The sequence below is a fragment of the Crocodylus porosus genome, unplaced genomic scaffold (genome assembly GCF_001723895.1).
Source record: "Crocodylus porosus isolate Cpor-Errol unplaced genomic scaffold, CroPor_comp1, whole genome shotgun sequence".
Lineage (NCBI taxonomy): Eukaryota > Metazoa > Chordata > Crocodylia > Crocodylidae > Crocodylus > Crocodylus porosus.
In genome coordinates this window covers 6,989,160-7,012,295 of record NW_017728925.1, presented here as the reverse complement: position 1 = coordinate 7,012,295, position 23,136 = coordinate 6,989,160, and the positions used below count along the sequence as shown (strand labels likewise).

At 45.8% G+C, this 23,136-nt stretch overlaps 1 protein-coding gene across 5 annotated transcripts in view; it reads left to right on the top strand.

Moving 5' to 3' along the window:
- The window catches only part of ASTN2 (astrotactin 2), a 585,314-nt gene that overhangs the window by 215,421 nt on the left and 346,757 nt on the right, over window positions 1-23,136 (top strand). For all 5 annotated transcript variants that reach the window (XM_019540648.1, XM_019540647.1, XM_019540645.1 and 2 more), the window contains one exon: window positions 16,352-16,498. In XM_019540648.1, the coding sequence (XP_019396193.1) occupies window positions 16,352-16,498 (147 nt within the window). The remainder of the gene's footprint in view (window positions 1-16,351; window positions 16,499-23,136) is intronic.

Sequence of the window (23,136 nt, the reverse complement as noted above, 5' to 3'; positions counted from 1 at the left end):
GGGTGGCAGTCTATGCATATGAGATGCCCAGTTGTCTCTGTAGTCTGCAGCAGTGTTTTAGACAAATTAGCAGAGCCCAATTATCTGCCGTGTATTTGCAGCAACCTCTGCATGCGTGTGCATGCGCGCGCGTGTCTTGCTGGCTGGCAGAGCCTTCTGAGGGCTGTTAGAGAAATGAGAAGCTGGGCTTTGATCTGCCTCTGTATTTGGTGTTTAAAACAAGGCCTTTTATAAGGGAAAATTAGGTATTCGGAATCTGTTACATATGAGGAAACTTCCCTTTGATCCTCTCCTGTCTCCGGAGGCAACAGACACTTACTATTTCATGAGGAACTAACTGAAACGTGGAGTGAAATTTGGGTAGCATTCTCCCTTCCTTCTCCGCCGAAACCCGCAGAAACGTCAGGGCTAAGTAAACAGGGAGCAGCGGAAAGAAAGCGAGTCACCGAGTATCAAACACGGCCCCTTTGAGGCGGAGACGCTGCTGGAGGATTTGGTGTATTTAAATTGTGTCTCTGGGTCTGCACCTTCTTTGCTCTCCAGTTCAGCTCGCCTCCCTGACAGCAGCAGGCTTCAAACTAAAGGAGCCGCCTGTCAGGAATCAAATAGGAGACAAAAGGAGATAAACCAAACATGTCGTTTTTTGTTGCTTACACTAGCAAGAGGGGATAATCAGTCTCTCCTGTTCGCCTCCTTTTCAACTATGCTTCGTAGGTCTCCCCCCGCCCCCAGCGCACACACAACTCAGTGAATTATTTCTCCCCTTCTCTGTCTCATTTGCCCTCCATGCTGAACAATGCTGCTTTGACTGATACTTCTCATGCAGACATTTATTCAGAAGCATCAGCCAGTCTCTGATAATTGTTGTTACAAAAATTAGATTCCCTGGGAGCAAGTAATCCTAGAACCATCTATCGCTGGGTGCCTTCCCACAGAGCAGTGGGCGCTGGGCAGTGTCATATATGAGATGCTGGGCTGCGTGGTTCAGGGGTCTGATCCAGCATGGGGATTCCTGAGTTCCTAATTTACATCCACCATGGATACATGCACAGAGGTATTTGCATAGGCTTCACAGTAAGCAGAATTGAGGCTGTCCTGTATCGCTGACAACAGGGCTCTTAATTCCTTTTATGTAATTTAGCTTTCACAGTGGATGTCAGATGAGAGATGGCGAAAGGACTATCGATGACTCATTTCAGTCCCCTCACCCTTCCCTCCCGTCTTCATCTGAGTTCTGCATATCTTCCTGGTCTTGCAGGCAACCGGAAAATAGCCTTGCAGCTGCGGAGAGTCCTGAGTTGGCAGCACTGGTCCTGCTGCTCAGGGCAGAACATTTGCACAGAGTCCTCGAGCAAAGGGATCCAGTTTCCCCTTTAACTTTGATTCTGAACTAAACGTATTTAGAACATGATACTTGCTCTGTGGGCCCACCCTGGAGCCCTAAGCTGGAGAGAGAAGGTAGCATTTTGCTGCCTGAACTGGAGAGCAAAGAAAGTGCAGACCCAGAGACACTATTTAAAGACCCCAAATTCTTCAGCAGCATCTCTGCCCCAGAGGGGATGAGTTTGATACTCGGGCACTGCTCCCTGTTTACGTAGTCTGCCCGGCACAAGGTGGGACTCCCCAGCTGGCAGCGTGAATGGAAATAGCTATTCTGTCAGCTCTTGGAGGTGCTCTTCCCTTGCCCTGCGGTAGCATTTAGCCCAAAGTGCTTTACAGACTACACAGACAGACATCACTGGGCTGAGGGCAGCTCTCTTGCGGGGCATCAGATTCTCTGATGCTTTAAGATGGACAAGACAGAACACTTATAAACAATGTAAAGAACAGCCAGGGCCCTGCAACATATCCAAGTCCTGTAAAACTTGAGTAGTGTCAAGGCAAAAAACTCTGGTTTGAAATGGATGGAAAACCCCCAGATACTTGCACCACCGAGTTTGAGATCTGCCTTCCACCTTTGCTGTTCCTTCTTACCGTTGGACAGCACTTGTGCAGGCAGATCTACACTATAGTCCACTGCTGGATTAGCAAAGTCACTGAGAGAAGAGCATTTTGCAGCTTTTTTATTACACTGACAAAAACATTAGTGTAGACATACAGAACATGCTTTTGCCAGTCAAGCTTATTTTGCTCATGGAACTGGCATAAACTGGGTTGGCACTGCCACTCTCATGCTGCTGGTAGGTGTATCGGCATTAAGGTTTGGATAGATGAGCTGAGATAGCTACCCAAGGCAGAACCTTACTAGTGCAGGCCTGAGGCATGCGCGCGCATGTGTATGTGCGTTCACATACGGGAGACCGGAAATGGCTGCAGAATATTGGAAAGTGGAGCGTGGAGCTATTATAAGGAGATGGGCATTAAGCAGAAGACGATGAAATCAGAGGGGAGTTCACTGAGCCTCTGCCTGGGTGTCACAATTAGGCCAGCCATGCTGCAGCTATACCAGCAGCCTTTTTAACTTCCCTCGGACTGCGATAAAGATAACGGCTTTTACATCTGTTCCTGGAGGCAGTGCTTTTCTTGATTGTATCTGATACAGCCTCACCGAGTAATTGAGTGTTTGAGAGTGAAAAATTATCTCTCTGGCTTGGCCCTTATCTTGACAGCAAAGCGGCACTTTTAATTTAATTTTGTTGGGAGCATGCGGGTAACAAATTTCACTAATCGCTCTGCTGTCGCCCTCCGCATGGTAACAAGCCTCTTGTTTCGCAGCCAATATAATGTAAACACGTTGTTAGATGCAAGCAGAGGGGGTGTGAGGTTTGGTGCTTTGAAAATAGGCATGCGCATGAACTTGCTTGGTCAGCAAGTCCATGACTGATCAATCAGTCTTCTCGCTGTAGCAGAGAGAAGGGGGAGGAAATGCAAAGTGACATACGTCACACCTACAAGGTAATGGTAATAATACTCAACTCTTAAATAGCACTTTTATGTGCATTCTTCCCATTTTATAGGTGGGGAAACACAGGCACAGAGGTGAAGTGACTTTCCTGAAGTCACCCAACAAACCAGTGGCAGAGCTTGAACTAGAAGTCCGGCTTCCCAAGTTCTGCGCTTGGGCAACATCTGCTCAGCCGCAGTAGAACAGCTGCCAGAGTGCTCAAGAGAGGAAATACAGCCCTGTGCTTAAATGGTTGCTCTGTGACTAAGGAGACCTGGGTTCACTTTTGACCTTTACCATCGTCTCTGTGTGACCAAAAGGCCCTCTGATCTGCCTCTCAAATGTTGAGCTAAGGCCTCCCTGTGTGTTTTGAAAATGAAATCTTTGATTGTGAGGTGCCAAGATATTACAGCAATGGTAAATTTGGTTTGCCTTGATGCACAATCCTATTGGTGGTGCCCAATAAATTATAATGGGGCATATGGAGTCCGGGTGTAGTCTTGGAGTCCAGGTGGGACCCGCACAACTTTCTGTGCCATGTTCTAATCGAGCTCTCCAACACTTTGACATCTGCCCCAATTTGTTTGCAAACTTCTAAATGGAAGTAACTTCTCTGATTGCCCTTTTACTTTCCAGACTACACTTTATAGCGAGCAATTACAGGTTTCCCTTGGGACAAGATTTAAGTTATACTCAGAGTGGAAATTGTCTTCTGCCCTGAAAAGGAAGCTCTCGATTCACATTTGAGTCAATGTGGGTGCTTTATAAATGCAGGGTTTGGAGGAATGGTTTTGGGCTTGTTTGTTTGTTTTTGTGTTATAATTTCAAACGTTAATTCCAAGAGAAGAGTTTCCATTGATTTGTATGAAAGAAAATTCCAGTGCAAATAGTCTTTCTTTTAAACATGTAACCATTTCCCTAATGCGACTGCATCTCTACTGTTTCAGTGCCGAGAACATGAAAGCAAAACTGACTCCATTGATTTTAATTGTCCATGCCAAGAGAATGCAAAAAAAGTAAATAGCATAACTAGCTAAAGAGAAATTGGATTCATGAATATTCTTTCCAGTTGAATGCACCAAGGTGTTTTTAGTAACACAGGCGTAGGGACTTTTTTCTAATATGTGATCAAGTTGACAGCGCCCCACTTATTATGATGGAATGCATTTGGGCAGTGCTTCCTGAGTGAATTTGTCCAATCTAATGACAATCCCATTTACCATTTTCAGTTGGCGATAGCTTGGGTGACAGGGAACGTGGTCAATAGCTGCTTCTCTGACCCCTGTGTTCACAGTGGTGTTCATGGACTGGACTCTGTGAATGGCTGTTTGGGAAAGAGGTGTGGATGCTGGCACTTCACACTCAGAAGTCACAGGACATGGCTGAACCCCAGAATAGCCAGTGTCCCTTGTGCTGCTTGGTTTTCGCATGTGGAGAGAACCCTATGCTGATTGGGACTTCCTATGTCTTCCTGATGAATTATTCAGACGGTAAAAAGCTCTTGGGCCTTGAATAGCCCAGTGAAGTAAAAGCCATACCTTCACTGAGTCTGGCTCCAAAAGAACAAGTTCTCAACACTCAACATGAAACCCTGGGCCCACATCCAGGCAGAGGCATACAGGGCTTTTTGCAGAGTAAACTAATTGGAGTTCAGTCTCACTGAAAATAAGGGGGAAATTCAACTAGTTCAGTCAGTGCCAACCCTGCCTGTGCTTAGAGAGTTAGTGTTGCTGCCGCGGCTTTGATTGCTGGACTTGACAGCAAATCAGCCAGTACCTACTCTTCAGTACCTTGTAAAGCCAGTGTCCTCAGGATTCGCTGGCTGCCATACTGTTCTTACTTTGAGATGGAAAGAATCATTTGGACCTCTTCCTTCTGGCATGGTCTCATGCAAAGGAGATGTCTGCTGCAGCTGCCTCTACCATACCTGAATGTCTAATGCTTTGAGATAGGGACAGATATTCAAAAAGCCTAAATTGATTGTCCTAGCAGTTTAGTCTAACCTGGCTAGGTTGAACCAGTTCGTAACCATACAGACATTCCCCCTGGACTGAAGAAATTCAGGCATATGTCTGCAGTGGCTCAGGCTAGACATGGAGGGGGATTAGAGCAGCCCTCCCATCCCTTCCACAGTGCTCAGTTGGGAGAAGCGTGGCCAAGCCCTGTCAGGACACTCTGATTAGGGAGGGTCCTGTCCCTCCACCACTGTTGATAACAGAGGATTTAGTTACACAGCAGGGAGTTACACAGGGAGTTGTTAGCTTCTATCAGTGCATCAAACAAAGCAAAAGCTTCTCTCATTAGTTCAAGCTCTTCTTAAACAGCATTTTACAAGGAAGGAACAGGAGGACATTACCAGCTACCTGTTGATTAGCTCCAAAAAGCCAACACTGTCCCATCTGTCTTTGTTCCGTCTCTCATAGCACAGACCATAGCCAGGATTTGGTCTGCTAGCTAATGCTGAGAGGTGTCTCTGGAAGGCAGAGGGGAGGGGGGAATCCCTGCTTGAGCAGAGTGTGGTGGGTGGGGGAAGCCAGGTAGATGCCGCTGTACCTGCAGTGTCTCCCAGAGCTCCAGCCAGGGAGCAGAGGGGAAGGGCCAGCCCTGCTGGCCTGGAGCAGAGAGCAGAGCCCTGCTCAGGGTTGCAAAGCATCTGGGATGCTGGGGGACTGATTTAACTTAAATCAGGAAGGGGTCTGGGACAGGCATTGCATAAACTGGTTTGAGCCAAATCAGTTAAGTCTGATACTACCCAGGTTTATCTCAAACCAGTTTCAGCCATTTTCAAACTGGTTTATATGCACTGAACATCTGTTCTGTTACAGGTTTAAACCATTTTCTGATCACTTAATCTGGTTTATGTGTAATGTCGGTCCCTAACCTTGATGTTCTGCATTACCTTCAGACAGCATTTGTCCAATTCCTGAGGTTTCCTGTCACAGGCAGGATGTAGGCAGATGTAACAATTGCTGTAGCGTGATACCAGTATAAGAGATTAGGATGCAACTGTTACCGCTGCATGCTCCCTGTCATGACATGGTTGTAATTTTAATCAGGTTTAACTTCTCCTCCTTTTGCTTTTTCCATTCGTTAGCCCAGCCTGCCATTCATTTTCCTCTCTTTTCTTACCCTCCCATTCTCATTCTTGTCACAAGTCAGACTTGTCTGCATAATATCTCCCTGCAAATTGCAGGCACCATATTTCAAATAAGTGAATTCTGGGAGATGGGGAGGAGAAGGGGGGAGGGAGAAGCAGTACTTGAAATTTTACTAAGTAAAGATATTTATTTAATGTACTGGACACTGACCAAAATGATATAACCCACTGAGATTCAGGTTATTAGGAGCAGATTAACAAAGACTTCAAGAGCTCTTCAAGCTGAATGGAACATGCAGGCTGCACAGTGGAGGAGCTTGGCTGGCTGAGTCCCTGACCTCTGGTGTGAATTATCACCTCAGGTACACAGAAGCATGTCTGATCCTCCTGCAGTAGCTGATGGGATCCTTTTTGTGGTATCTTCTCCAGCCTCCATCCAACACAATAACCCCTTCCGTGAACACAAGTTAAAATAGCCCAAGCTATTTTAATGTAGGAAGTGTTGACAGACTGATGTTATTTGTACATGTTAATGTTACCAGTCTTGTTAGCTGTGCCCTTAAGCAACTCAAACTCCCAATAAGTAAAACCGCATCCAGTCCTTCCCCGGTCTTATTCTTTCTCCATTTTGTCTTCTTCCCCCCAGAGCTGCTCAGTGAGATGTGAAGGGAATGGTCTTTGTGATGGAAGGTTGGCTGATGAGGGGAGAGAAAACCAGCTGTAGGGCCATAGTGCTGATTCAAATGCTGAGGCAGATAGAAAAAAGTCCAATTCATTCTGCTAATGAGAAAAGTCTGTACGGGGACACTAGAGTTGGACTTGGGACCGAACCTCAGGTCCAAACAACACTGAAATATGTGGCAAGGGCAGGAAACTTGAATCCAGATTCAAATCCTAGGTGGGGTTGCTGGGCTTGCCTAAGGTGCTTGGGAGGACAGGAGAAGGCATGCTCAAGGGAGAAGATGGCGGAAAGGAAGATGGGGAAGAAAAGCAGAGGCACAGTGTTTCATGGGGATTATAAACTTTTCCTTCTCCAAGACTTGGATGCGAGTCATGGGACTTAGTACATGATGCTCCTTCCCTGCCGTCTGCTGTCCTGCACCTGCAGCAGCATCTGGCTGGGGCATTGATTTGGAAGGGACTGTGCGCAGTCGGTTGGAATTTGGGTAAAGAGGGTCCGCTTGGGACAGACTGCGCAGGACGGATGGGGAGGCAGGCAGGAACCTTCTTAAAGCAGGCTGTTTGTCCCTGCATAAATTCAGATCAAGCCTGAAAAAGGACTGTCCAGATCCTAAGAGATTGGCTCAGGGTAGGTCTACACCTCTGGGAAGATGGAGTATGAGCCCTGGTCAGGTCTGTGGGAAGGAGAAGGAGGTGGTCTAGCTATTGAGGTAAGGGGAGGAATGGTTGGCTTTTGCCCTGTCCAAGTACCAGTGGATTGCCCAGTTGATCAGGGGCTCTGCAAGGGTGAAGACGACCTGGGGAGCGAGCAGGAGCCTGCTAGCCAGCAGCTATTAGGCAGCGTTCTTCCCTCCCAGTGAGCAATGATCTACAGCGAGAGCAGCAATCCAGCGCCGCTGCTAATCTTTAATTGGTATTTGATTTGATTTAACATGATCTCCTGCTTGTAAAACACCTTGAGATGTTTCTCTGTGTGAGAGTGTCCTAGAAATGCTGTTGTAGTGTATTAACGAGTCTCTGCTGGGACATAAAGGGGGATAATTAGAGGCAGTGAACTCTGCCGCATGGGGCAGCCAAGCGCTTTCGAAGCAGTCCTCCCATGTGATCAAGTAGAAGTGTCCCAGGGTGTGTTGTTGGTGGGCAGGAGTCAGCAGGGTGGTGTCACCATTTCAGAGCTCTGTCTAGGTCTGCCTGGCCTCCACCCCAAAAGTGGCTGCATTTTATTGCTGCTGCACTGAGATGCAACATACTTTCCTTATGCTAGAATCACTGTTTTCTCAGCAGCAGGTGCCTGTGTGTGCAACACACTGATGCACGCTCTGCTGGATTTGTTATGTGTTGCTAAGCAGTTCAGGCTCATGATGTTACCTGAGGTGGATTTCTATATCCCCATCTTTCTCGGGAGGCAGAAATACATTTTAATATTTGAATAGCCTTGAAACACTATGTATTATACTATTATCTGTGGGGAGGGGGAGGGAAATTGCAAAGCACTTGGCACTTAACACTCACATATGGCTAATGCTATGGGATATGTGCTGATAAAGATGGAGTAATTAAAGTTTATTTTTTTTTTATAGACTAATCTCCCAAGCATGTATTTATGAGCCTGATTTAGAAACATCATATTACCGCAAGCACAGGGTATTTGTGTTTCTTGTAAATCCATATGTGTTTGGTGCGTACCTTTTTGACTTAGGCAGTGCTCTCAGTGCCAGAGAGACAAGCTTAGAGGTTTTTTTTGCCCTTTTGGTGGGTTGGGGTTGTGGGGAGAGAGAGGCAACCAAAGCAGCAAGTAATTAGCAGGATGAGGAAATGAAATTTCAGATGAGACATGGTATATTTAATGTGTCTGTTTGCAGAGTGTTTACACTGGTGGCTTTGAATTTATCTTCATCTTGCAGCAGGTGCAAAATCTTTAGGGGAATTCGGTGCTTTGCAAGCTGTTTCTTGACTCCGTAGAGGGGTTCAGGCGAGCCAGAGCAAAGCTAATTGGCACCTGTGTAAGAAATAAATAAATATTAAGCACAACGGCACATGGTGGCAGGGACTCTTTGCCCACAGCAGTGGTTGCTTGCATGGTTAGGGACAGAGACTTCTAAGGAGAGTTTTTATTTTTGAACTTCTTTTGTCTTCCAGTCTTAATTAAAGTGTAGTTAATTAGATCATGAGCAGGAAGAAACTCTGATACAGTTTAGAACTCTTTAACTGATTGGTTTGCTTTTATTTTCACTTTCCTTGGTTGTCTCCTGGGAATATGAGGTCAGGAGAAGAGGTTTCTCACTTCCTTCTATTTAGTAGGAATCCATTCTGTCCTCCTATTCAGCCTCCTCATGGTTCCCGTGTTCCCTTCCTTACCACTTCATCTCCTGCTTTCATCTTCCTTCTCCCTGCACTGGGGACAGCTCTTTCTCCCCTCTGATTCTTCTCTGCCATACCAAAGAAAAGCTAAGTTAATGAAATGTTGTGGTTGAAAATATTAAAATGGGGACATGAAGGACATCAGGCTCTGGTTCCAGTCTGACTAGAGGGCATCCCCAACCAGATCAGCTCAGACAGATTACACTAGTTGATTCCACAAAGCCGCATGCATCTCTGTCAGCTCATAACCCCTCGTAACCCATTAGCTCCCACTTTACAGGTTTGAAAACTGAGGCACAGGGCTGCAAAGTAATTTGCCCAAGTTATTTGACGTTTTTGATGGGATAAGGGCCAACGCTCAGGAGTTTTGATACCCATTCTAATTCCTGATACTTCTTCCAAGTCATAGGAAGAGAGGCGCAAGGAAACAGGCTTTTCAGCTTAATGGAAAGGCACTTAAGAGGACATGATAGCAGTCTTCAGATATCTGTAGGGCTTATATAAAGAAGTGGGAGAGAATACCTTCTCTGTCTTGCTGCACAGCAGGATACAGGTCAGTGGCTTGAAGCTGTAGCAAGAAAAAACATCGTCACTGTTAGAGCAATGAAGCAGTGGGATAGACTGCCTAGGGGAGCGGTGCAATCTCCATCATTGAAGGTATTCAGGATGATGTTGGATAGGAATTGCTTCGGAGTAGTTATACCTATGCTATACTGTGGGTAGTGCCCATGCTTTGGGGCTTTGCTAGGTGCCACATGGGGCTGGAAAGGTGTTTTGTTTTGTTTTGAACGCTCTTGTTGCCTATATGTCAGGTTGTTTCTTTTTTTTCCCCACTTCCTCAGAAGAATTAGATGTTGGGTATAGCCATGGATAGGGATTTTTGGCTGGGGTGTGCCAGTGCTCCTGCTGTGACTAAAACCTGGAGGTTCCTAGCTAGAGAGTCTTATCCGTCCACTCTGGGTCAGACTAATCACTGCATTTGGGGTCAGGGAGGATTTTTACCCTGTGGTCAGATTGGTATAGACTGTGCGTATCGGAGGTGCGGGGTACAGTTTGCTTTTCTCTGCAGTGCAGGGGTGTGATCCTGTTCTCTGGATTTCTCAAGTGTATTTTCACAATCCTTGCAGCATCAGGACACTGATTGCTGTTGTCCTCCTGCGTTACCTGTGGCAGGTTAGGGGGCTGTATATACCTTGTGGTTGTGTGACAAGGTTGATGCTGTCACTTTAGTAATAGGTTAGACAGCAATTTGTATGGGAAGACTTGGATAGGGATGATCCTGCCTCAGACAGGGGGTTGGACTAGATGACCTTCAGAATTCCCTTCCAGCCCTACTTCTCTACAGATTCAATCAGGCTTGGCTGCCAAACCTGGCCCTACGTCTTCCTACCTACCGGAGACTAGAGCTGTGGCAATTGTTTTAAGACTGAACTTCCCCTTTGTGTCTCAAAATGGACAGCTGAATGTTTGGAATAGTTCATGAATTCCCATTAAACTTCCTGAACTGAGTGGGCTGAGGGGGGAAAATAAAAAGGAAAAAAGAAAATCCTGAAGAGTGGTTTGTTTTGACAGTTTTTAAATGGAACATCTCAGTTTTTCAATTCAAAATGTTTTGTCTTAAAATCTATTTCCATTTTGTTTAACCCCCCCTACCCAGGAAATCTAGCATTTCAAATGGTAACTCCCCCTCCCGCCCCCTGCCGTCAAGCAGTCAAACAAAATAGGGGTTTGCCAAGCTCTGAGATACATCAGCCAAGATGAGCTGTAGGCAAGGCGTTTCTCCTGTGGAGTCATTGATTTTTATTCATATTGATTGGGATTACTGAAGCAAACTTCTCTGACCTCACCTGCTAGCCATCTTTTAGGGGAAAGGTGGGGGGTTGATTTCTTCTTGCCTATTCTTGGGTCTGGCTGACTGCAGAAGTGTGACTAGAAGACCGTGGGGTGGAGAGCCCTACAGAGTACTGCAGACACTGCTCTTCCCAGCGTTGCTCACCCCCTGACTTCACATATCTGAATGTGCAGCATTGACCCTCTCCCCTTCCAGCTACCCTCCCAGCACTGGCTGCTACACGTTCCATTTTCCCTTTGGCCACACAAGGATGCAATTCCCCCTTTGTTCCTCTTCTCCAAGTATGGCCCTACTGCTCCGATCAGAGTAGGAGCTGTTTGCTTCTTGTCTCAGCCATGCACAAGCACGGGGACAGGTGGAGGGGGAGTAGGGAGAGCTTTGACTGGCATTTGGCAAGCTTTAAGAAGCTGCAGGCCAGAACAACCTGGCCCTGGTCCAAAGCAGGCTGGGTGGCTTCAATAACACAGCAGCAGCAGGGGACTCCCCTCTGCAACTGCACCAGGGCCTGGCAGCTTGGAGCTGCTCCTGCACCTCTGCTGCTTCTCTCAGCCTTGGGCTCCCTGGTTGGGGAGTGAGCACCGCTTCCAGCCAGTGGGGAGCTGTGCTGGGGCTGGGCAGCAGCAAACCATGTCCATGCTGTACCCCCTACCCCTGCCTCCTGGCTGCAATGCAGATGCAGCTGGAAGCTCCCCACTGGCTGGAAGCTGTGCCCATGCTGCAGCCAGAGTGGGAGGAGGTGAGGGGAGAAGTAGCAGTGACTCAGCTGCTTGCTGGCTTGCCCTGGCATGATTGTGGGCACAGTCAAAGGCCTCCAGCTGCATAGGTCAGATCCTGTGGGCCAGATCTGGCCTTTAGGCCACATGCTGCCAAGCTTGGCTGTTCCCTTTACTTCTGTAGCCAGAATAGTTGACTGAGCTTGCAAGGGAAGTAAATAGCTCTGTGAAGCGGATGAAGGAACATGCTCGCCTGTCATCAGAGCACGGTAGGGTCTAGGACTGGGCTGTGAGACTGGGATACAGATTGTTCTCTGCCCCTAACTTGGGACAGGCAGGAAAGGTCCAGGAGCCATTTCCTCTGGGAGGATTTCCCCATGCCCACACGCACCCTCCCTCTCAGACCTTATGCTGCCCAACCCTCAGCCTTATTCCCTGAGGAATTTTCATTCCCACTCTTCCTGACCTTAAAATATCAGCCATGGTGTCAGTCATTCAGTTTACTTGGTTTGCAAACTGTTGTGCAGATATCTCAGTGGGAGTCCAGGACTTACAGAAGGTGGAAGGGGGAGTGGAGAGCAAAGGTTCAGAGCAGCAAAGCTTGGGTCTTCAGCCTAAGCAGGGTTAACAAGGCAATTCAATTAGTCCTGGCAGTTACTGGCGTACCTGCTGAGAGCTGGATTTGGGTACCCTTGGGGCCAGAACAGAATTGTTCTTTCTGTTTCCCTTCTTTAGCACTGACAGAGAAACCCCTGAGAACCTGTTGAGATTTGTTTAGTTAGCAATGGGTCATAAAGCATCCATTTCTCTGTGTTTTTAGAGGTCTGGAACAAAGCCATTTGTTTCCAGATGGGCATTTAAACACAATGCAAGAAGACTTATGCTGAATCCTTAGTGGTCTGAAGAGCAGGCTCTGGGGTGGAAAAGGAGAAAAAATGTCCCTGTGTTTAAATGATGAGGGAGGGATATGCCATCTCCAGTGGTGTCTTTTAGACCCTGGCAGCAAACTGGCCAGAGGCTATAAAAGGCTGAACTGGAAATCCAACATGAGCCCCATCACCCATTGATCAGAGCTCCCTGCTTGCCAGCACTTGGTGAAATATGTTTGCAGTACTGGAAGTCAATAATTAGATGCATGTGATGAAAATTAACAGTGAAATGGTGTTGGGGCAGGGAGCTGTCATCCTCGGTTATGAGAGTTGCTATAAATCACCCTGGCCTCACATATCTGTCCCTATCTTTAGTGAGCTCAGATGTAAAAAGCCTTTCAGTATCTTGCACCATTTTGGGGTTGTTTTTTTTGCGGGGGGTTGTTTTGTTTTTTGGGTTTTTTTGCGGGGGTGGGGAGTGGAGTTTGTTCTTAGGGGCTTAAGACAGGATGGGGAGAAGGGACCCTGAGTTCACTTTCCATCTCTGTCACTGACTCTCTGCATGGTGGTTGACAAGTCATCATATCTGTGACTCATTTTCATTGCAAAATGGTGATTACCCTTGTCGAATGCAAAAGGGACCTGAAGTTTAACTTCTGGAAAGAGCTTTAAGATCTTGGAATGAATGTCAGTTTATAATGAGGAAAATAGGGGCTGTCAAGGCTGTTATGAATCAGAATATTCCCATTACCAGTTTGTTTGTTTTTGCCTTCTGGTAGGCCCCAATTGAGAGGAAGAGTATGGTACTGTGCACCACGTGCACATGCACACACACGTGCACACAGTCTGATAATAAGTGGGAAGGAAAAAGGAACACAGCAAAGTGGAAAAAGTCATACAGGAAATCAGTGACAAAGGTGTGAATAAGGCTAATTGAGTATTTTGAAGGGAGGATTGTGTGTGCAATACTTTACGGACACAAAGAATTTGGAAAGTGCTGTACAAATATTTCTTTTCTCTCGTCTCCAATCCCTTTGGTTCTTGAAGGAGCTGTCCAGCAGGTCAGCACCTCCTCTTAAGCACTGTATGTCAGCCAGACACAAGAGACATAATTAACCATGTTAGTCTGAAGTCAAGTAGAAGGCAGGATAGATTTTCACTGTATAGACTAACCAACAGCCACACTTACCTGGTCTGTGAGTCCCTTTATCCCTCAGACTTTTTTCCTTTGGTGCAGCTGTTAGTTTTAATTGAAAATGTTGTTCGTGTTCTGGATCCAGCTCAAATGCAACTTCCTTGCTCCCCTGCCAATATATCTAGTAGCAGAAATGATCAAATTATAAAGCAAAGCACAGGAGTGCTAACCTGCTGGATGTCTTTTCTGTTCAATTTTCAAATGAATGCATTTTAAACCTCAGTTTGCTGATGAGATTGGGGGTGATGGTGGGGAGGGGGGAAATAGATTGAGTTCCAGAAATAAATAAATATGTCTGCTGGGAATTCAGAGAAGGATGTGATCAGACCTGATGGGAATTCAGCAATCGCTCTTGAACCCGTATAGATCATTCAGTGGTGGCTCCCATTAATTGCAGGTCCGTGTCCTGTCTTATGCATTTTCATACTCCTGAAACTGTACTCCCCTGGCATGGAGCTGATTCCCCAGTGTCAGAGAAGGGTTTCCTTTGCTAAAGACAGTACATCTTTCACTAGTTTTAAGTACACGTTAGTGCTGATGCAAAGTATTAAAGTAGGTACACCTGGGGAGTGAAGTTTTGTAACTAAGAGGAGATGCAGCACAAACAGCAGCAGTACAGATATCTGTACCCAACCCACCCTGCCCTGTCTGTGGGGGAGAGGGTAATTTATTATCAATGTCCCATGGATGCCTTGAATTTTCAGGTTACAACCGTTGCATGTCAGTTGTGATGGTGCAGTTCTGGGCAGTGGATACCTGTTTAGTGGGCCATGGGTGAGAGTGAGGACCACAGTCTCTTTCCATGGTGCAGCCACCAGATGCTACCACTGACTTGTGCTGAATGGGAGCTGTTGGATCCCATGAGACAGTTCTCCATCTTAACTTACGGTTTCTGTTTCCTTTCTTTATATAGTGTAGCTGCTTGGTGAAATGCAAATGTGAAATATGAATGAGCACTGGTCTAATTTGGTTTCCATAATGTAATGTGATGGACCAGGGTTTCTTGGTGAATCCTGTTCCCTGTGTCATTCTGTGCAGAGCTGCTCATGATCAAGTTCTTTTTTCATTTGATTCCCTTTGCTAAAAAAACCATCAAACAACCCTTGCTGAAGCTGAGGGATTATGTTCCGAGTCCACCAGCAGAACACTGTTCCTGGTAGCTGTGAAGGGATGAGGATGAGGGAGCTCTTTAGCTTCAAAGGCCCCATGTCTACTGAATTATTTCTGAGGTGCCAGCATTCGATCATCCATGATGTGAGACAGATGCCCCTCAGAGATTGAAGAAGGAAGGCCTGGTATGACCCACACATCGCTCTGGTGTCAGGGTAGGATGGGGAGCCTTTAGAGTTGAGTTGGCCTGCACTGAAAGCTGTCTTACTAATGTCAGAAAATATTTGAGCTAACACAAGCAAGAAAGCCCTTTGCAAGCTGTGCTTTGAGAGATGTTACAAGCTTCTGTGACTGGCAAAAGCATTCTGCTTGGAGTGTCTTATGCTTGTTTTGACTCTGGTTTGTTTGCACAGCTTGTTTTGTTGTTGACTGAAGTCACTTTTAAATGCCTAAAATGGTATCAGTATTAACAATTAGTAGATAGCACTTGCTAATTACTGCAACTGAAATATTTGTACACGGATAGAGTTCTTGTGACACTGCATGTAGTTAATGTTAGCATAATACAGGCCTTCAGACCTGGTCGTTGTCGTTGTTGTCGTCCTCTTCTTCTTCTTATTATTAAGACTCAGCAAGTCTCAATACAATCAGTCAAGCAAGCAAAGTTTGAAGAAAATTGATTTAATAGGTTGTTTTGAAAGTTTAGGTTGAAAGATTAGAAAATGAGTGGTGACCTGGGTACAGGGCACTCAGTCCTTGGGCTCCAGGCACTTTAAAGAAACAGATTTTTAAAAAGTCTTTAGACATCACTACTAAAAATTAGGTCCCTTAAGTTTTCTTAAGTTGAGCACTAGAAGATTGAAGCATATAGAATCACCAGCCACGTCTGAAAAAAATCACACTTAAAACAGATGGGCTTTAGAACTGGGCTGGCCCCAGTGGCCCAAGCCACTTAGACTCTGAATTAATCTTAAAAGAAAATGAATGAATGAAAAAATTCGGGTAGACCCTTGAAATGTTCTTCAGCCTGAATGCTATCAAACTGATTTTCTTAAACATGGTTTGCTCTGAACTGCACTGCCCTTCTTCAGGAGATGCACTTAGCTGAGGTTGCTTTGCAATTAAATCTAATACTTTCACTTGCTTAACCTTCTAAGTTACTGATGAATTTAGGCTCACAGCCGCATTTTGAGCTGATAGATGTTACCCCCAATGGAAGGGATGAGCCAAATGGATGAGAAGGGAGCATGATCAATAGGCAGTTGCATGGGGCAATCATGATTTTGCTTTCTACTTCAGCCATTGGCTTTCAGTGTGATTTCTGAGGTGAGTCACTTATTTATCCTGTGCCTCAAGTCCTTTTGTGAGGATGTTTCCCTCCCTTAGAAGGGTTTTAAAAAGGCAGAATCCTTTCGAGATTGTGAAGCATTTTGTCCCTGCCAGCCGTACTTTCCTATGATCCTATATACTTGGCTGGGATGGTTTATTTGGGGACAGTCTTGCCTTGAGCAAGGGGTTGGACTAAATGACCCTATGAGGCTTTTGACATCAGGCTTTATGTATATAACCTATGTATATATTTGTTCCAGGTTCTGTGAAGAGTCCTGTGAACAAGACGGCTCTGACTCTCATCACAATCAGCTCCTGCATCTTGGCCATGGTATGTGGCACTCAGCTGTCCTGCCCACTGACGGTGAAGGTGACCCTTCATGTTCCTGAGCACTTCATTGCAGATGGTAAGGCCCTGAGAGCAACTCTGAGCTCTTGGGTGCATTAGATACCAGATCTGTTTCAGCCAGTGCAGGTCTCCTGAAATGTTCCTTTATTAGATCTCTTCCAAAAATTGCTCCCCTCAATCTTAACAGAGGGGATTCCTCCGAAATATACTTGGCTATAATACTTTATAGAGCCCTTAACTTCCTGCCCTCACATCCTCGCATCACAACATTTCCCCAAATGCTAGCAGTCTCTGCAGGAAGAAGAAAAAGATGACAGGCCCAAAACATGGCATTTTCCTCCCACCCCTCCTAAAGGGATCTCTCAAGCAGTGGCCCATCACTTGCAGTAGCATCAGGTGTAGCATGCATTGCTGCTGCATGAGCTGCACTGTTCTGTGGGTGAGCTGGGGGTTTCAATCTCAGGTGCTGGTCATCTGGCACCATTCAGCAATCCTGCATTCACTTAAACTGTTTTGAAAAAGGAGCTGGAAGGTTGAGAGGAAGACACTGAAGGGAATTTATGGATTGGTTGTGTGGGGGCATTGTAGCTGGTTTGATTCTAACCTACCCCATACCATGCCTGATATCACCTGTGAAGCTGACTCATGTCTCTGCAGACTGTCATTTGAGACAAAGGGATGCCACCCCTATGAAAGCAAAGCAAAATTAGGTAGGATGGGGAGGCAGAAATCTTCTTATCGCATCCATTTACAATCCCCTGTCCAGCTGAAAATCCTAATTGCCCTGAATTCAACTGCTGGGATTTGCCAAGTAGCCCTGGGAAGCTACATTCATGCTCTCCCTCCCATTGGAGCAAAGCTGTTTATCTCCAGCCTTTGCTGCTCCATGGAAAGTGAAATTGCTAGTACTGGAGCAAAGCGAGAGAGGCTCTGAAGAATTAGACAAGGGCTGCTGTCACTATTTATTGCTTTCGCCAGCTTGGCTCCTTGTGTTTGTTGTGTTTCACTGACCTTTTCCATATAATGTGCAGTGAGCATCAAGTGCAACTTTTCAGCAACACGAGGGCAAATTTCATTTTCTTCCTGCAGATGGGACCCATTATTTAGTCTGTTCCAATTCTTCAGCTCCTGCGCTCTCCGTACTGCTTGGGGCAGGCTGATGGTGTGCCTTCCTCTGAAAGAAATGCGGTGCACAGCATCCACTAACAAGCGTTAGGTATGCGGTAGCCACAGTCTATTGCTCGCTAGCTTGCATATCGCACCGGTAGGCATTTGGTTTTGCTCCAGGAGTGGACCTTCTACTTTTGTGCTCTTTGTCAGAGTAGTGCTGGGCAGGCACTAAGCTTTAGTGTGGAGGAGAGAGTAAATCGGAGGGACCAAGCATGGTGAGATGGATTTTAAGTCACAACCAAAGAACTGGATGAAAACTTACTCACTTGGATCACCTGGCATCAGACTGGATGTACAACCATGGTCTTTTTTGGCTTTAATATTTATCAATGCTATTGATATTTGCACTAACTCGAAAACCAAGTGCCCTGCTCACTCCAGTGACCTGAGTGAAAATGTTTCAAAGGAGCAGGAAAAAAAAAAAAAGGTTGGAAGGAACCTTATTATGATAAAGGATCGTGCCTACTCCAGGTAGAACCACCCCTGTCTAAACCACCCTAGAGGCTGATGCCCATAAGATTTGCATGTATAGCTAGGGAACCCACAAGAGTACTTGTGGGACTGGCTGGGTTGTAATGTGCTTCTGAAAAAATCATATTGAGGAACAAAGTTACCTTTTCCACAGGTCTCAAAGATGCTACCTAAATCTTAGCCTGTAAAAATCACAAAATGAATTTTAGTGCATGTTGGGTATTGTATTACATCCAACATTTGGCCCTTGTCAGCTTTGTTGGTTATGTTTCCATTTTGGAATCTTAAACGGAGCTGGGTGGGGGGGAAATCTCAATATTAAGAACAGGAAATGACATGGTTGTAAAATGAACCCAGTTACTTACCTACATCCTTAGAAATTATTATTATTATTTTAAATCCTGGTAGAAATTGAATAGCATGAATACTATTGGAGTTTTTACCAAACACGGTTGAGGAGTAATTGGTGAACAGAAAAGAAAATATAGAAGCCTTGCAGTGTTAAGGAGGCAGTTGCTACCGCTCTTTTGCTGTGCAGTGGCATCCAAAACTTAGATCATTCACAAATTAGTTGCAAATTATTATTATTTACTTTTGGTGTTGTGGGTGCATCCAGGAGTAGCATGTGAGGACTGCAGCCCACTGTGCCAGGTGCTGCACAAATGCATATCAGACATGAGTCTTGCTCATTGTGCTTACAATTAAAATAGCTAAATACTAATTAAGATTCTTGGTGGCCCTAGGTCTGGGAGGAGGGGAGGTGGAGAGGGAGTATTATTCTTATTGTACAACTAGCTAATTTTAAGGCACTAAAAGCTAAACTGATTTGCTGAAGGTCAAATAGCCAGTGAGTGGTGTGAATTGAACCCAGGAGTCCTGCCTTTCAGGCTGCAGTTCTAACGGATGTCACTGTGTCCTCAAAAATAAAATAAAACAAAATCTAATGTGACTCCATAGCATTAAAGTGAAAAGGAAGCCAGTTATGTTCCCGTCTCTAGAAAGAGGGTGGCACTGAAAATTATGCAAATACCCAGAACACTCAAGCGGAGATGACAATGAAATACCAATAAAACTGATTAATATCCTTGAAACTGGGGGAAATGGGATGATCTCCAATCCTGCCTTTAATGACTTTTCTAAAGAGAAAGTGGTGAGAGGACTGGTGAAAAGGTTTGAAAAAGAATTAAAATGAGATTTGTAATGAAACTGTAAAATATAATTATAAACTGTGAAGCATTTTTTTTATTATATTTTTTTTAAAAGAGAAACACAGTCAAAGGCTTCGAGGCAGAATTGGAAGCAACAAAGACAATTTGCAGTGAATATCAGTTTTCCTGAAATCTCATCATTAGATGCACTGGCATTCAGAGCCCCTTGTCTTGGAACAGAGAAGTGCTTAGAGCCATTCCCTCCTTTAAATAACAACAAATCCCCAGGTAGCGCCAGCCTGGCAGAAAAGTATTATAAAACATTTAAGGAGATCACAGCATTAAGCCAGGACTGGAAATGCTAATGATGCCCAGTAAAGTGTGGTTGGCTTTGCTTTTCCCCTGTATGAATTGTTGCTAATTTCAGTGTTGCACAAAGGGAATAACCAAGTTTGACATTCAGAATTGGAGGCTGATTTATCTGTTTGGATAGCAGCTCTTGTAATGTGTTTACAGAAAGCAGAGGGAAGGGAGACCAGAGAAGAAGGCTTCTCATTCTGTTTCTCCCAGCTAAACCTGAACAGAGAAGCAGCGAATAATGCACTGAGGGTCTAAAAGGAAACTGGAGAGCACCTCTCATAGTGAGGCCTGATCTATATTAGGCCATATTTGAATTGTCAAGGAGATGCCTTAAACTTGGGAAAGATGGGACTTGCACTCATGTGATCTTACCCTGATTGTAACTAGGCGAAGCAAGGTCCTTTCCTGAGCTGGTGCACATATCAGTATTTGAGGTTTGTGCTGCCATTCCTACATGGAGAGCATGACACTGGATCTGATTTCCTTAGTTGAAACAAGCCTTTAGAGCTTTGATCGGTGCTAAAGCAGCCTATTGCACGACCCATAACTGTATGCTTGATAGCTTTTAAATGTTGCCACACATATAAATGCTTTGGTCTTCTCAAGCTGTGCTTTCTGGTATTTGCATGGGAATAAGCCAGTCCCTCTGATCAAGGGGTGGATGGGAAACATGTTGGAGACAGCTCCAGGTGCGAGATCAAGGTGCCCTTGTTTAGCATCTGGAATCAGAACTCCGGGTAGAGGTGATATCTTTTATTAGGCCAACGCAGTTTCTCAGTAGATGCCAGTGATCAAGGAAGTTACAAGCATCCCCACCTCTCTGGGAAAAGACAAACAAAGGCAGAGGCTGAAGAAAAAAATCCTTTCACAGCAGATGAAGACACATCTTTGAAGGGAACTTTAAATGAATGTGAGCCAACTTCACTTTGCCCAGTTCCAGAGCCAACCTGCATGAAAGCAGAGCGGCAAGGGCCACATGACCTCAGACATAAGCAGCTTTCCCCTGCAGAGCAAGCTGTGGCATTGGAAGGAGAAACACTAAAGCAAAGTGGAATGACAGTGATCAGGTAGGGAGTTGCAGAAACAGATGCTGAATGAAAGCGAAGGAGAGCAAATGCATTGCACCAGGCTGGATTAATAGCCCAGTTACCTTTATTGCCCTTCCTTCTCTCTGCATTCATTTTCTTTCTTACATTCACTTGTTTGCTCCTTTTTCCCCTTTCAGAACAATTAGTGCTTGATTCGTACAGCTGCTAACCCTTACTTTGATGGGGCAGACAACTAGTGTAAAACCCCAGTGTGATCTGTCTCCATCCCTTCAAAGCCTGCTGAGGCAAGGACAGGCAGAGGGGTCATCACACGGGCACTTCACGGCTTTCTGCTTTTTCCATCCTTTTTAGGCACTTTATTTGTATCCCTACATTCTGTGGAGTCGGGTCAAATGCAACATACTGGCTCCAGAACTGGGCTTGCCCCAACCCTCTAGGGTGCAGGCAATGATAGGGCATGGATAATTGCATTACAATAATTTGGTTAGGAATGGGTGGGAGGGTGAGAGGGGAAAGCCTGGATGGAGAATCTCTCCTTTCCTGCACCAGGGAAGCCCCTCACCTGCTCTCCACAGCTTGCCATACTGGGAGCCCTGGCTAGGAAGTCCAGCACCCAGGTCAAACGTGGCGGTTTTTTCTCCAGCCTAAGCCTTGCAGATGGGTTGGCAAATAAAAGTAGATCCAGCGATAACTGATATGATCCTTCCCCCCAGCCTTGTGGGGAGGTCAGAGTTGTCTGTGGTCATAAGGAGAGTCTCCTATGATCTCTCCAAGGGAAATGTGCTGGGTGGGGGTGGGTGTCGTGGATTCAGCAGGGAAGTTGTAGGTTGTCAAGTGTCTCCTTGAATCTCAGTGGATTTTTGGGGGGGAGGGGGGCAGATGGGGGAGAGCGGTGGATACCTCCCCCTCCACACCCCCAGCCCTGGGATTTGGTGGATAGGATCACTCCTATTCATTCCAGCTGCTCCACTTTCTCCTCCCCAAATTATTTGGGTGCAGTACCATGAAGGGAACCTCCTAGTCAGTGTTTCCCTCCTCCCTCTTGCCCATTTGTCTCCATGTTGGGGCCACCGGGCTTCACATTTTCAGCCAACCCCACTGGAAACTCAGAGGCACCTTTTCCCGCACCCTTTCCCACACCCTCACCTCGGGCTGCACAGACAGCATTGCTATGATTTCAGAGTAGGCTATGAAGTATAAAATTATGCAGAGGATTGTCTGAGGATATGGACCCTTAACGTATTATTTAAAGCAGCATTTAGCAGCAGCAAAGCTGAGGGGAAAAAAGATAGCAAGAAAGAACCCCTCTGTCAAAGTGATAAAATCCCCTCTGAATATGTTAGCCACTCCTCAGTTATGCTCTCACAATAGTTCTTTCTTGTAGGTAATCATTTAAAATGTAGAGATACAGGGAGCTGCTTGCTGAGAAACCCAGGCTGGAGAAAAATACCCTAGAGGACTTTGCCTAGAGTACGTCCTTGCTGCACAACAGCTTGAAATATAGTATCAATTAAAGCTTCCCATTTTTACAACCTGCAAAGAGGTTATATACGGTGCAGCCGTCTGTTTATATCTGGATATTTTTGTGGGAGAAGTGGGTGAGAATCTGTACACCACACAGACAGCAGGAGGGAGCTGTGTTTAGTTCGGAGGAGTCGTTGGTTTATGAATGGGGAATAAAGAAAGGGAAATAAACCCTGGTGAAGATGGTATCACTTTACAGATAGCTCAGAGGACCCGCTGCCTCCTCTTCAGCCCCAGCTTCTCCCCACCCTTCTCCTTCCCTGCCCTCCCCTCCCCTCCCCATTTCTCTACACTTTCCACCATGAACTCAGGGAGGAAGACAGTCCATCCTTCATGCATCCTTTCCTCCCGTACACGTAAGCCTCACCTTCACTAGGGAATTGTCCTGACCTCGGCTACCAGTGTAGCTGCTCCTGATATACAACTCAGGAGACTGACTGAGCGTCCGTCAACATGATCTGTGCTGGTTTGGCTTTACCTCCGAATAGGGCATGCTGCCACTTTGCTCATCTGCCCCAGAGCAGTTGTGCTGGTGGCTAAAAAGAGGGGCAGCTTGCCAACATGGACACGGCCTGCTAGCTCACGTGCTCAGCTGGCTTCAGCAGTTGCAGTGCTACAGAGTGGGACCTGGGATCAAACCCATGTGAAACTTTTCAAGGCAAAGCCAGCACTTTGAATTCCAAGTTGCAGCTTGAGGATAGCAGCAGTTAAATTTAAGCTGTAGCTTTCTCCCCCTGTTCCTGAATGATCTCACTCTCTGATTGTCATGCAGCTGATCTTTAATTGTTTCATCTGAATATTATTTATCTCCTTCCCCCATGATTTTCTCCTCTAAGATGCTCATGGAATTGGATGCTGCTATTAGTAGCTCTTGCTAATTTCCCCCAAAGATTGACTGAGCTCTGCAGGCTGCAGTGTTGGGCTCGCAACAACTTCTCATTTTGTTTTTAATTAAATGTGTTGCTTTAAATTGT